A 13,659-nucleotide genomic window follows, 5' to 3' on the forward strand; every position below is an offset into this window, starting at 1 on the left:
TTTATGGATGTTACTAGAGAAATAATGGCTTAGTTTCTTAGGTATCTGAAAAATCAGTGCTATTTAACTTAGTTAAGAACAGTTCTAGATGGTAAAGGTAGCATTGTCTGCATTAGAACTATTAACAGTAGCAGAGGATAGTAGTGGCAGCTGTCCTATAGCAATACTGAAAGATTGATGTGATTTGTATTGCACTTACAGATGAATTAACACATACAGAAATTGTGAAGGGGAAATTCAATGTTCCCTTAAAAAGTCTGAGAATTAAATTTTGCGGCTAAATCATTTTCCGTAATCAAAACGTTCACACCACCTAATGTCTCTGAGATAGGTATTAAGTGGTGTTTAAATTAAAATTGTATTTTCTTTACACTCTGTAATAAACATTTCCATTTAGGTAACATTGTTGTAGTGCTTTTTGTCATGATGCTTTCTCTAAAACTGTTAAATAGAATCTTACAAACTGCTAATTTCTAAGCATAAGTTGTAAATGATATATTAGTAGGCTGGGTGAATTAAGGTAATTTGTGATTTCTCTTTTTATCCAAAGGTAAGATTACAGCATATGTTAGGCATACATTATTTTACTCTGTCCTGATAACTGTGAGGAACATCTCAAATAATTTTCTTCAGACAGGATCTTCTCTGAAGCTATTTTATTCGCGATTGCAATGGTGGGCGTCCTGTCAATCAGGAATGCATTTTAGTAAGCAACTCATAACCTTTTATTCCCTATTACCCGACGCCTGATTGCCTCCCCTATTTCCTCACTGGCTGAGTACTACATGTTCACAAGCTACTTGATGCTCCTCTATACCATATGTGTACAATTTTTATTTTATTTCAATCCTTTAATTTCTCCTTTCTTGTGTTTTGAGAACTTGTGATCTTTGATTTACTGTTCTCACACTACTCATCCTGTTTTTCTCAAGCTTCTGCCTTATTTTGGAACAGTGAGGCCTTCTACTGTCCACTTCCCTACTTAGCATTTCTCCTTATTGTGACTACAGGTTGGATATTAGGAAGAACTTCTTTACTGAACGGGTTGTTAGTCACTGGAATAGGCTTCCCAGGGAAGTGGTTGAGTCACCATCCCTGGAGGTCTTTAAAAGATGTTTAGACGTAGAGCTCAGGGATATGGTTTAGTGGAAGATTTGTTAGCGTTAGGTCAGAGGTTGGACTCGGTGATCTTGGAGGTCTCTTCCAACCTAGACTATTCTGTGATTCTGTGCTTCTGTGATACAAAATTACCTTGGAATAAAGAAAAGTAATTATCTACTGCAAAAACACAACTTTGTTTCTCACATAACCAACGCAAACCGTTATCATGGAGTAACTGAAAGATGATGTTAGTCACTCGAGTATTATTCTTGAATTCTTGGAATTTCATTTGCTAGGGCTCTAGAATGCTGTCATATAAAAGAGGAAACCCTCCAAATTAGTTAGGTTTCTAATTTAGAAAAATGCCTATGTAATGTGTGTACCTGTGGAGGCAGGTTAGCCCTGAGCTTAGACATATGATGTTCTCACCCATGTAAGCATATTCAGGTAAAATCTTTGCAAGATCCTGGACCTAGCACCAAATCCTGGAGGTACATCAGTTTCCAAAGTATCTGTGTCTTGGAAGCAGCAGCATCTATTCCAGGTGAAACAACTGTCTGTTCTGTAAAGAATCAGCACAAAACTTAGTGGTAAACAGGCAAATTTGACCTTAATGGATGGATTTTTAATGAGCTTTGCAGAAGTGCTGTCCCCCAGCTCTCCCTTTCCCAGCAGTATCATCAGCTTAGCCATCACACATGCCGTGGTTATGGGCTCCTCATTACTGTTTGCTCTGTGACCCTTGAATGGGCAACTGAAGTGATTTTAGATTCTTTTTAGAGGTCCTTTAATGCCTTCTAGAGTACATACTTTTAGGACTGCATATAGTTGTGGTAGCTGGGACAGGAGGTTGGCTGGCATGGAAATGATGGCAAAAGTATATATAGATGGATGGTCCAAATCAATATTTTTTTTCAAATGTCTGTCTGCTCCTCTGTTATTCACCACTCAGGTTAGGGGAGAACAGGTCTAAATGCACACTTTTATACCTAATCACTTCTGGCTGTCGATGCAACATCTGATTGATTGGGGGGTCATAATTATCGTAATCGGAAAAGATACCACTTCTGCAAATAACACTGGGGAGAATAATCTTATTGATCTATGAATGGTTGCGTTCTGTTTGCTTTGTCAGACAAAGTGGAAAATACTGGTATCAGTGGTATTTATGACAGGATGCTGGAGGTATTCTAATATAGGTTAACTCTAAAAAGTGAGATTTTTTTGAACTTTATTTGCCATGTGTTGACGGGAAAGCAGCCATTTAGAGACATGAATATAGCTGATGTTTTTCTATCAAACACTACAGTGTTTGAAGAAAAAAAAGGTGAGAAAATAGATCTTGACTTCCAATTTAATAATAATGGAATATGAAGGCCAGATTGTAACTGTAGAAGTTCATTTCAAATTTAAATATTTAGCATTTTCACTAGTCTGCGAATACAAGAAAATTTATTACATTAAGATGGAATTTAGATCTTTGACATGAAGCTGATATTTTCATAGTGTGAAAAATATCAAGCTGACATTATACTGTCTCATTTGATGACTTCCAAATGTCAGAGTGCAGTAACTTATTCATAGGGACCTCAATGTCTTGTGATAGTGTCAATTTAAAAGACATTTACACTGACTTTTTTATTTAAACATGTAAAATGGAATATGCAAAGTGAATGAGGAGAAGGGGGAAAGACCAGGGGCAAGAAAGTTCTCAATAATAGAATAAGGCACTTTTAAGGCTAATTTCCACGAAGCCTTCTGACAGATGCATGGACTGCAGCCTTGCAGGACTTCTGACAGCTCCAGTCTTATTTCTGTTTGCATTATTTCACTTGTTCCCAGCTCAGCACTCTGGTATTTCTTGGTATTTCAACAGAACTTATGGCATTAAAAATAGAATGATATACTTTCCTGAAAAATAAGCCACTCCTCATCCCTTGATTTTAAAAGTGATTTGTAATAAATAAACTTCAGTGATGTATGCCCACTGCTGTCTAATCTTTCAGCCTCCTGTTGCATTTCCAGCTGGGGAGTCTTACAATATGGAAAACATTGAATAATATCTCTTTGAGGTGATTAGACCTGTGCATTATAACATTGCCTGTAGAAGACCTCCATCAAATGACCACTAGAAGGACCACAAAGCCACCACGGTTGACTCCAAGAAGCACGAATTTAACCTTCTTTGAATACAGACACCGCCGATGTGCTCGTGTCCTTGTGCACACACCTGTGCATGGCAGTATCTATCAGTCTGGTTTGGGCCACTACGTGTGGCGCAGTGCTGAGGGTGTTTCTTGTATCGTGACTGTGTGCTGTGTTGAAGAAATGTGTTCTGGCTGTGAAGGCCGACTCCATGCTGCTGTGGGTGCCTCAGCAGAAAGGATGGGCCGCTGCTCTGCCGCACAGGTTGCGGCTTGACCAACACCTCTGTTACAAGCGCTGTGTGTTTGTGCAGCATGGCTCTATTTAAAGCATCCAGCATGGGCCAGGAATCGTCATGCCAAGTTTTACACCTAGGCACAGCGCCTATAACAAAGCACCGTTAAGAATCGCACTTCATGCTCCGAGCAGGTCCCGTTTTACGTCGTGCCGGGCTGCGTTTGCCATCAGTTGTAACACGTACTGGGCTACACCCGGAGCAGGGCCGGGCGGCCATTTCGTGGCGGCGCTGCCCGCCGGGCGCCCCCTTCTCCTTCCCCTGGCCCTGCCTCGCTCCGAGCCCTCCCGCAGCGGCGGCGCCCCGGCCCCCACGCCCTCCGGAGCCGAAGGCGCCGGCCCGGCCCCGCTGCCACCGCCCTGAGGGGCAGCTACAGGCGCAGGCCGGGGCGCGGCGCTGTCCCCTGCCGGCGGCGAGGCCGCCTCTCCGCGGGCAGGCGCGGCCATGTCGGGGCAGGCGCTGGAGGAGCTCTCGGCGCTCGCCGCCATCTACTGCGAGCCGGACGCCTGCGAGGTGCTGGCGGTCTCAGGTGACGGCGGCCGCGCCGGCTGCGGTCCTGCGGCGGTGGCCCGGCTCGGCAGGGCTGGGCCGTGCCCGCCCTCCGGGAGGCCCCCCGCCCCCGCTGCCCTCGGCCCCCGGGAGCGGCGGGCGCTGCCGCGGCCCTGCTCGGGGCGCTTCTTCCGGCCCGGCCCCGAGAGGAGGCGCTGCGGGGCCGCTGCCCACCCCCGGCGGCAGCGCGGGGCTCCGGCTTGCCTGGGGAGTCGGCTGCCGGCGCTGCCTGCCCGCACAGCGCCCCGCCGCTTTGGGTGTGGGCTTTATGGGGGTGCCACGGCTGTGCCGAGGGTTTGCCCTAGGAGGGAAGGAGAGAGCATTGCAGTGCTGGCTGCCGTCCGCTCCTGGGTGCGGTGGGATGGGAGCGCAGTGACTGTGACTCCACGTTGTCTGTGCCAGCCTTGGTGGCCATTGTTCAGAGCACAGTTTTCAGAGATGAATTGTAGCAGTCTGTGCTGCTGCAGTGCCGAGGTGCCCCATCAGCAAGGGACAGTAAACCTCAATAGATCCGACGTACACCCACAGTTACTGTCGGGGGTAAGGAAGGCTGTACCAGGCAGGATGTGCAAGCAGTGCATGTCTGTTCAGATCCAGAGTGCGGGTGGATTTTTCTCAGTTCCTACCAGAGATGTGACACCTCTCCTGTATCCTTTTGGTGATTCTGTATAATATGCAGTTTCCCTGGTGTCATGGGAGCTGTTGTAGCATGCTGCCCCGCTCCACAATCTAGCAGTGGCTCCCTGCCGGGAGCACTGCAGAGAGGTTACCTGGAGAAGGCTGGGAAAACCTGATTAAATGTCCTGCCTTGAGATCTTGTCTGCATATGTACTCAGCCCCAAAGTACTGAGATTGACAAGGAAACACTGGCAGGGGTTGTGGCATTTCCCTCCTTGGAGATGTGCCTGTGGCCCTTGGCCCTGCCTGATCAGGGGCTTGGGCAAGATGACCTCCAGAGGGCCCTGCCCACCTCAGCCCTTCTGTAAAAACGGCTTTGGCTGCTTTGGTGTGAAATTGCATGTGGCTCTCTTAAGTTACTCACTTTAAATGGTTACTAAGAAATTCACTGAATAAAACCCAAACTTTCCTTTTAAAATAGTTGTAGAAATAGATTCTCAGAAAACAACAGGTAGCTATTTGAAAAGGGAACACGTAGACAGCCTTAGACGGCCGAAGACATCAGTGTCTGCATGGAGAACAATTAACTGGGGTAATCTAAAAGTAGAATTGGTTTGTGTTTAGATCTGCGTGACACACCTCCTGCTCTAGTGTATAGGCAGGTAGTTCTGATATATTTTCAAGTGGTATTAGGGGTATATTTTAAAAATATGATTGATGAAATGTTTCAACTGAGTTTTATTTTCTTAAAAGTCATAAAGTTCAGATTTTTTTTTTTTTTTTTTAGGCATAGTTTTAAAATAAAGTATCCATAATTAATATTTATTAAAAAAAAAAAAAAAAGTAATCATATCTGAGCATTGCATATGCATGTCTGTTTCTCCGAGTCTGTTAGAAAAATACATGCACATCCTTCTCTGTGCTTCATATACAGCAAAATGTTTTTGTGTTAATAAGTTACCAGGACATAAAAGGCTTAGAAGCCTTCCTGGGACATGAAGTGATGTGCCATGAATGCACAATGGGAACAGGTTATATTTATATTGGTTGTTCTCTTGATGTGTTAGAATCATGTATATATGGCTTATTTCCATTGTTTTCTGCTGGAATAGAGAATATCATTTACAGTATTGATTGTTGGTAATTTTCTTACTTTGGGAATTTACTTCTCTTTTAATTTGCTACAAAATCCCTAAGTTAGTATAAAATAAAGTTTTGCTATATTCACTAGCTTATATGTTTGCTTTGTCTCTTCAAACTGTATAAATTGTCATTGACAAACAGTGCACAGAGGTAACTTCCAGTAAGACTGTAATGTTCTGCTATCCCTAATATATAAAGAATAATTTGCATGTAGATCTACAGGATCAAAAAGGAGGCCACTGGGGATTTATGGTTTTGAGGAGTGTAAGAAAATGCTTTTGCAGATCTCTGTGTATGCTAAAAACTTCAGCTTCCCAGAATTTACTGGTGAACTATTCAGAATGTAAAATATGTTTTTATCCAAACCATGTGTTGATGAATTTAAGTAAACTAATTGCAGCGTATCTTTCTTACCTTACGTGTCTATTTAGAAAGATTAGTGTTACAGACAGAAATCCATAATTTACTTGTTAATCTGTTCTCTTCTGGTTTGCTCACCCAGTTTGCTATAAAAATATATTTATATATTCTAAGCTTGTACTTTAATAGGTGCCATTTTCTGAATTTAAAAATAGACCGCATGTGTTGCATAAAATGCCTTTGGGCAGGAGAGGAGGGGGATATCTGTCTGGTTGACATGGAACATAAGAAAAAATCTGAAGTATGCTAGAGCTAAATATACTGATAAGCATGCTGCTATGGGGGAAAACAGGTTAAAATGTATTGAGTTTAGTCTTATTAGCACATTAAATGCCAACAGAATGGTCATACCCAACCCTTTATTTCAGGAATAATCACCATTTTGTTGTGAAGGCAACTCAGACCTTGTAGCGTGTGCAAACAAAGGAAATATTTCTTCAGAGCCTAGTTACGAAGGACGGCGAGCACTCGCTCTTTGTTCTGCCGGCAGTCTGCAGTGCTGGCGCAGAACATGGATGCTGCGATGCTTAAATAAACTTTACACGCTGTAGCTTCACGAACGTTTTGAACCAGTTCTCCTTTTTAAAAGTAAGTCTGCAGCAGATGTAAATGAGCGTGGCTGGGCTTTCCGGGACGGCTCAGAGCGATACACCTTGGGATGTGAGGCTGTGTGGCTGCCTTCGGATTAGCTCATCATCACCGGGAAAGGTGTGAGATTGTTGCAGGCTTACAAATGTGATCAGGGCAGCAGGAGGCCCTTGCCCAAGGGGCAGGTTGGCCTGCCTGGCTATCCCTCAGTTAATTTGAGTTGGTGAGACCTGTTGTGACAAGTCAGTGAAAAAATCCTAGCAGGATTGTCAGAAAGGTAGCTTGGTTTTCTGTCACTGTAATTAAGCTGGCAATAGCGTATTGTTCTTCAGCTCATCCATAGGCTGTGCATTTCAAAATGTATTGGCAACCTAGTTTAAAACAAGGCGTCTCTTGGGCAGGAATCTGAGGACGTTGATGGTGTTCAGCCAAACACCGCTTGCTTTCAGCCAGCAGCGTGCCGCGGGAAGGAGCTCTCTGTCAGGCATGGCGCTCAGCCTGGGAACTTCCCTGGGTCCTGGGAGCTACAAGGCAGGCTTCTCTTCTTGGGTGTGTGCTTACGTGTACTGAGCCTAGTATAACTGCAGAGGAGCTATAATTGCTGGTGCCCAGCAAGGAACATTTGTCAGGGCTGTTTCAGCTGAAGATGGAGGCTGGAGTGGGAAGGCTCGAGGTCCCCGGCCTAGCTACTGCCCGTCAGCAAGTGCTGCCTGTGGTGCCCACTGCCAGGCCGGTGCTCTGGAGACTTGAATCTCTTCCAGGGCTGGTGTGCTTCTCTGGAATAAACTTGCCCTAAAAGCAGTCTGGAATCTTTAGCAGGGTCTTAGAAGGCTGGAGAGCAGCTTCTGTTGGCAAGGAATGAGGCTTTGACCCTTAGTGCCTGGAGGTATGGGCACGAGTGGGTGTAATCTCATTTAATTTGCTGGATTTGCATCTTCTACTTTCAGCACCAGATCTGACTCCATTTACGTAGTGGTGGTTTGTAGTTGTTTGAGGCTTCATTGTTGTAATGCTAGAGTTTACTTTTTGTATTTGATGGGTTTGCTTATTTTGTGATGGCTCTGACCTAGAGTGTTCTTCATGTGAACCAAGAAGGAATTCTGGAGACAGACCCTTGGCTAAGCAATCTATAGTACTTCTGTCTGTCCAAGTCACTTTTAGCTTATTTCACTTATTTAATATGGTTTAAATATAAAATCATAGAGAGTACTGAGGTTGGCAGTTGGCACTGAGGCTAGCAGTGTCAGCAATGCTAATCAAACGTAATTCGACTGACTGTCGTGCAAAGGAAGATAAGGTAGAGGGAGAGGAAGGCAAGTCACTTCAAAAGAGCTCCTCGGAAACTCAGCTCTGCTCTAATCTGCCTTTCAAATCTGGCTTCTCTTGCCCTTATAGAATGAATCAACCTGACATTAGCTTCTTTTTTTGTCCCTTTTTTTTTCTTTTTCTTTTTTAAATAAGAAATGGGGTGAAGTGTTTGGAATGCATCAAAAGGATGAAGCAGAGAACATCTGAAGAAGTTCACCTTTTATCTGATACCCTTTTTTTGTTGTTGTAGAAGAGGTTAGGTCTTTGTCTCCTCTTTTCACATTATGAAGTTTTGTATTGTTTTTCTGTGAAACACGTTTTAGTCAAGAAGGACTTTATTGCAGGAATTACTGTACATAACTTTCATATTGTGTCTTGGATTATGTGATTTGTCAGGAGAGTGTGGTCTTTTGTCCTTCATGCGACATGCAGTATGTATACTTTTCACACTGAAAATGATTGTATTCTGAAATACACCAAGAACATATTTTGAGTAGGTATCCATATATATATATATACACACATATTTTATATATGAATATGCATATATGTATATGTGGATGTTTATAGTATTTCATAGAATCATAGAAGACCCCAAGTTGGAAGGGACCCATAATTTAAGGCCATTTAAGAACCCATATTTAAGGTCAAATGTACAATAGCAAATTTTAATTTTCTCAATCCAAATGTTGTAGATGCAGAGAAGTTGACAGAAAATAAATATAGTTTCTCTGAAAGTTGTAAGGGACAAAGAATCTATGACATTTTTTCTTTCTATGTCTGTTTTCAGTGTTGAACTGCTTTTGAGTGATCATGTCTTCAAAAATACTCAGTATAAGTCTGCTTGCCTTGTGCTGGTGTTGGTGGTAAAAGCCCTGCAGATTTTTCTGGGAGCAAATTTAGGGCACTGCTGAGTCCCTCTATTTTCAGTTGTCCTTGCTACTGCTATTGACCTGTAGAAGCTGAACTAAGTGTTTCTGGAACAATTCTTTATTACTGGCTTGCCTAGACTTTAAAAGAGCCAAGAGGTGTGAATGCTTTACAGAATGTGTTAAATAACTTTCCCTCTAATATGATATGGAAGTGTTTCATTTCAGGATTCCCTGCAAGTACAGCTTGAGGAATTGTTTGCAACCCATCCCATCGTGCCCCCTCCCCCCCCCAAAAAAAAACACACAATTTTTAATATAGAATGGCAGTCATTTGAGTTGAACTGATAAAGAAAATAGTTGAAAAACATGTATTATTAAGTTCCATTTTAAGCAAACTATTAATGTTTATTTTTTATACTTTCCAGAAACGCATGGAATCACATTTAGAATTCAAATCAACGTGAAAGAACTACTGGATACAGATATACTTTTAAAGCTGTTATTTCATTTGCCAGTTAATTATCCATCAGCTCTACCAGAAATTTCTGTTAACTCAGACCAGCTTACAAGGGCCCAGTGTATGGATGTGAAAGATAAATTACTTGAACAAGCAAAGAAACATCTTTCTGAACCCATGGTGCATGAGCTGGTTCTTTGGATACAGGAGAATCTTAAATATGTCATTAAGCAACAAGCAACAGTTTGCAATGAAAAAACTACTTTGTCAAAAGCAGAAAGTACAGAGGATGCTATCTGGATGCTCCTTTTGCATTTAGATCACATGAGAGCAAAGACAAAATACGTCAAAACTGTGGAAAAATGGGCTTCAGATCTAAGGCTGACTGGAAGACTGATGTTCATGGGCAAGATAATATTGATTCTTCTTCAGGGTGACAGGAGCAACATTAAGGTGCAGGAACAATGAATGTTGACTAGTTCTATCGATTTAGTACTGAAACCTGTGTCTGAATATTTTGTGTGTGTTTTTCTAAGATTAACAATTTTGGAAGCAGATTGATCATTAGGAGAGTAGGAAGGCCTAACAACTTTATTCTGTATTTAAGAAATAGAAGTTATTATGTGAGAAAGAAACCAGTGAGGCGTGTGGCTCGTATTCCTTGGCTTCCCACTGGAATTATACTCCTCTATTCCCTGTGTTTCCTGACTGTAATATGCCCAGATTCGTTCTCCTCTATTTCTGAAACACTCCAGAAAATATTCCAGAAAAACAGAAAAGTTGTAATGATAAATTAATAATAGACTATTTGTAGCTCATTCCTAACTGTCTCCTTCCTTGACATTTAAGCCACCTGGTGCTCCTACTGCACATTTGAACTTGTCTGTGCTTACGTTTTCTTGCTGCATTAGGCAGGCCTTTGTGGTGATACTGGAGTAGAATCTTCTTATTTTTCAAGCTCAAGTTCTCTGGGTCAGTTAAGAATGTGCTCAGCTTCAAACTGATGAATTGAAACAGGCATGCGCTTTTTGGAATTGGCGCTTTCAAAATTTGATTTCTGTGTTCTGAAAAAAGATCTTTGTTTCATATAGATTTTTGAATTTTACTAAACTTCAAAGATACTAGGTGACATTTAATATTTCCTTCTTTTTGTCACTTAGGAGTACTTGATTCTTCAGAAAACTTCTAAGGTAGATGTGGACTCAAGCGGAAAGAAATGCAAAGAGAAAATGATTAGTGTACTGTGTGAGACAAAAGTACAATCACAGCATAAAAGGTATAATTTAATACCGTTGTGGACAGAAAAGTAGCTTAATCGATAATTACATTCTGACAAATCGAGGCATATTCATGAATTTCTCTTGTACAATGTAGGTTTCAGATGTTTGAAGTCAAAGAATATTCAACGCTGGATGAGCTACAAAAGGAATTTGAAACTGCAGGACTTGCGACTCTCTTCTCTGAGTTTGTGCCTCCTCTCTTAAAGTAAAAATAAAACACTGGACTCTGACCAAAGCAGCAGTCGGTTGCAGATGCTGCTGGAAGATACAAAGACTAATTTGACACACAAGATTTTCTGGAAAAAAAAAGTCTGAAGTATGTATCCTTTTGCAATAAGGAGAAAGCAACTCATACATTACGAATTGATGGTCTTTTGACTTCTATGCATTATAACTTTTTCAAAGGACTGTGGAGTTAATTGTGATATCTGCATGGCAAACATGAAAGATGGGGAGGAAGTCATGTTAAAATAAGTCTTTCAATTAAACTGCTTTTCAGTCCGTGTTTTCAGTGTTTTTTTTTTTTGTTTGTTTTTTTTTAAATCTTTTGTGATAGTGGTCTTTCATAATGGCCTGCTAGAAAGTATGACTAATTTCACTGTGAAAGCTTATATATTTTTTTAAAAAGCATAGCAAAACAGATTTGAATACGAGAGGACAGCATATACTTAATAACCATCAGGTGTCCATCTGCTAACTTTTCCTTCTCTATTTACTTGAATCTATAAATACTGGAGTATTGATTTCAAGAAAAAGTTCATGTGATTTTGGGATCTAAACAAAAACTGGAAGTGTCTTTCTGAATTTTATTCTAAAATGTATAAAGCAGCTCAAGTGGAGAACTTAAATTGATTAAAATTATGTATATCATCTGAGGTAAAGCCAATTGTATTTTCTTTCATAGTTTACAGATCTCTTTTTGCACTTTGGTTTTACTGACTGCTTATTTAGATATATTGACTCAATTAAACTGTTAGAGCAGTATATATAGTCTTCAGTCTTCTGTCTCTCAAGACTTATGTTAAGTCTTCTGTCATTTAAAAGCTGGTAGGATATAAGTCCCTGTTGAAACTTACCCACCTGTAGCATTTTTTTGAGGTCAGTAGCCTTGGCCAGCTTAGAGATTTTTTTTGTCACTAGTCTATGTTTTACTTCAGTGCAGTGTTAAAAATTACCTACAGCATTTTTACAAATCATTTTGTGCAAGTTCTGTTTGCTTAGGGAGAGTTGATTGCTTATTTCTTATAATTATTAGTGTCCTCTGGTTTCTGTTTTACCTTATGCCATCCTCTAGCAAGGCTAAATAAATTGTCCAGGAGTAAAAAGTTTGAAGTCATGAGTTTTTCAGTAACTAGCAATTCCATTTAATTGCTTTTAGCATATAGCGATACGTGTGCTTTACTGCTCTCTAAAACTCACTCCCAGCAGCCAAATGCCTCACATGTTCTGTGTTTACGGAACAGATCTGATCAATTCAGTGTAAATTAAGTTCTCTCCATTGCACCAGGGGAAGACCAGTCCTATCTGGTTAGTTCCCAAAGTGTGGTGTATTATGTACATTATATAAAAGGTTTTTACTTCCAGTTTCATACTCAGACCATGAGATCATACCTCTTTCTTTGTGTATACTAGAAAACCAACTAAAGAAATCTAGTAAGATTTTTTTTGTTTGTTTTTATTCTTTGAGATATCAAATACATAAAGGGATGTGGCCAGACTGTTTCAGAATTTAAGTTTTTAGAGTTGGGTAATTTTCCCAATATGGAGTGTGTCAAACATGTATGTTGCATGTTTATGCACTGAGGCTTATTTAATGAGACAGTAACAAAATCTCTTCTTAATGAGCCTTTCATGTGTAGTACATACAGCATTTTAGGCACCGCAGAAAACAGTGTGGGTTAAAGAGGTTTTACAAATCTGTTCTGTATTATTTTGAAATAGCTCCCTGAGAGAAAGGAAGCACAACTTGTATCACTTTAAGAGTATGTGGAAATGAATTGTTACATTTATAAAGCTGAATAAAACACAAGTATCTTTAAAATATTAAAATAACAAAGATTTTAAATTACAATTTCTAGAATTCTCTTTACTCTGAGTTAAAAGATCTGTATTGAAAAATTGTGTACTAGTGGAGTAGGCCATGATAAGATGCAGAGGATCTCTCCTTACGCTATGTGATACATCTGGCACGGATTGAAACAACAAAAGGCTTAAGCAGATACATCAGAAGAAAAAGTAGTTGGTACCTCTCTGCATATCTGTATGTTCTAAGGTTTTGCCAGATGGATTGTATGTCCTCAGCCAGATCTTTAAAATCCTCTGGTGTTCTGGAAAGAGAAGTGCAAGGTACTTTGGCACAACCTGTATCAACATCTCGGTTGTATAAGTCTAGCTGGGGCTTTATCCAACTTGCATTTAAATCAGTTGAATATTTTTTCTGTTAATTTTGGGAATTGGATGGAATAGTGTACCTAGTCATGTGATCTCAGGTTGTCTTTGACTACAAAAATAACTGAGGCATACAGTTGTGGTGTAGTCCCAAGCTCTGCAGTCAGATAATTAATTATTTAATGAAAGACCTTTGTGTGGATTCTGACCCTGTGTGCTTATTGGCGGGCCGCACTGGGCATGAACCTACAGATAAATTTCAGCCATCTTTCTTGCAAGTTTAGGCACACTCTCCAACTTTTTCCTCGTTATTGTAAGCGCTACTATAATTAGCTGCCTTAGAAAAGCCGTTTGCAGGGTAAATGGCTGCCAGTCACACTTGGTTATAATCTCATGTATTTTCTTGAATGTTATTACCTGATACCTTCTTGGTTAACTGTTTGGACAGAGCTAGCATTCTGCAACAGCCAAATTGAAGCAAAACAAAGAAACAAA

At 40.7% G+C, this 13,659-nt stretch overlaps 1 protein-coding gene across 1 annotated transcript; it reads left to right on the plus strand.

Moving 5' to 3' along the window:
• Positions 1-3,865: 3,865 nt before the first annotated feature.
• Positions 3,866-11,651, plus strand: RWDD3 (RWD domain containing 3). The gene is made up of 4 exons (XM_035333497.1): positions 3,866-4,070; positions 9,465-9,949; positions 10,657-10,772; positions 10,871-11,651. The coding sequence occupies exons 1-4, from the start codon at positions 3,986-3,988 to the stop codon at positions 10,983-10,985; spliced, it is 801 nt and encodes a 266-aa protein (XP_035189388.1). The 5' UTR covers positions 3,866-3,985; the 3' UTR covers positions 10,986-11,651.
• The last annotated feature ends 2,008 nt before the right edge of the window (positions 11,652-13,659 follow it).

This window comes from Oxyura jamaicensis, chromosome 8 (genome assembly GCF_011077185.1).
Source record: "Oxyura jamaicensis isolate SHBP4307 breed ruddy duck chromosome 8, BPBGC_Ojam_1.0, whole genome shotgun sequence".
Taxonomy (NCBI): domain Eukaryota; kingdom Metazoa; phylum Chordata; class Aves; order Anseriformes; family Anatidae; genus Oxyura; species Oxyura jamaicensis.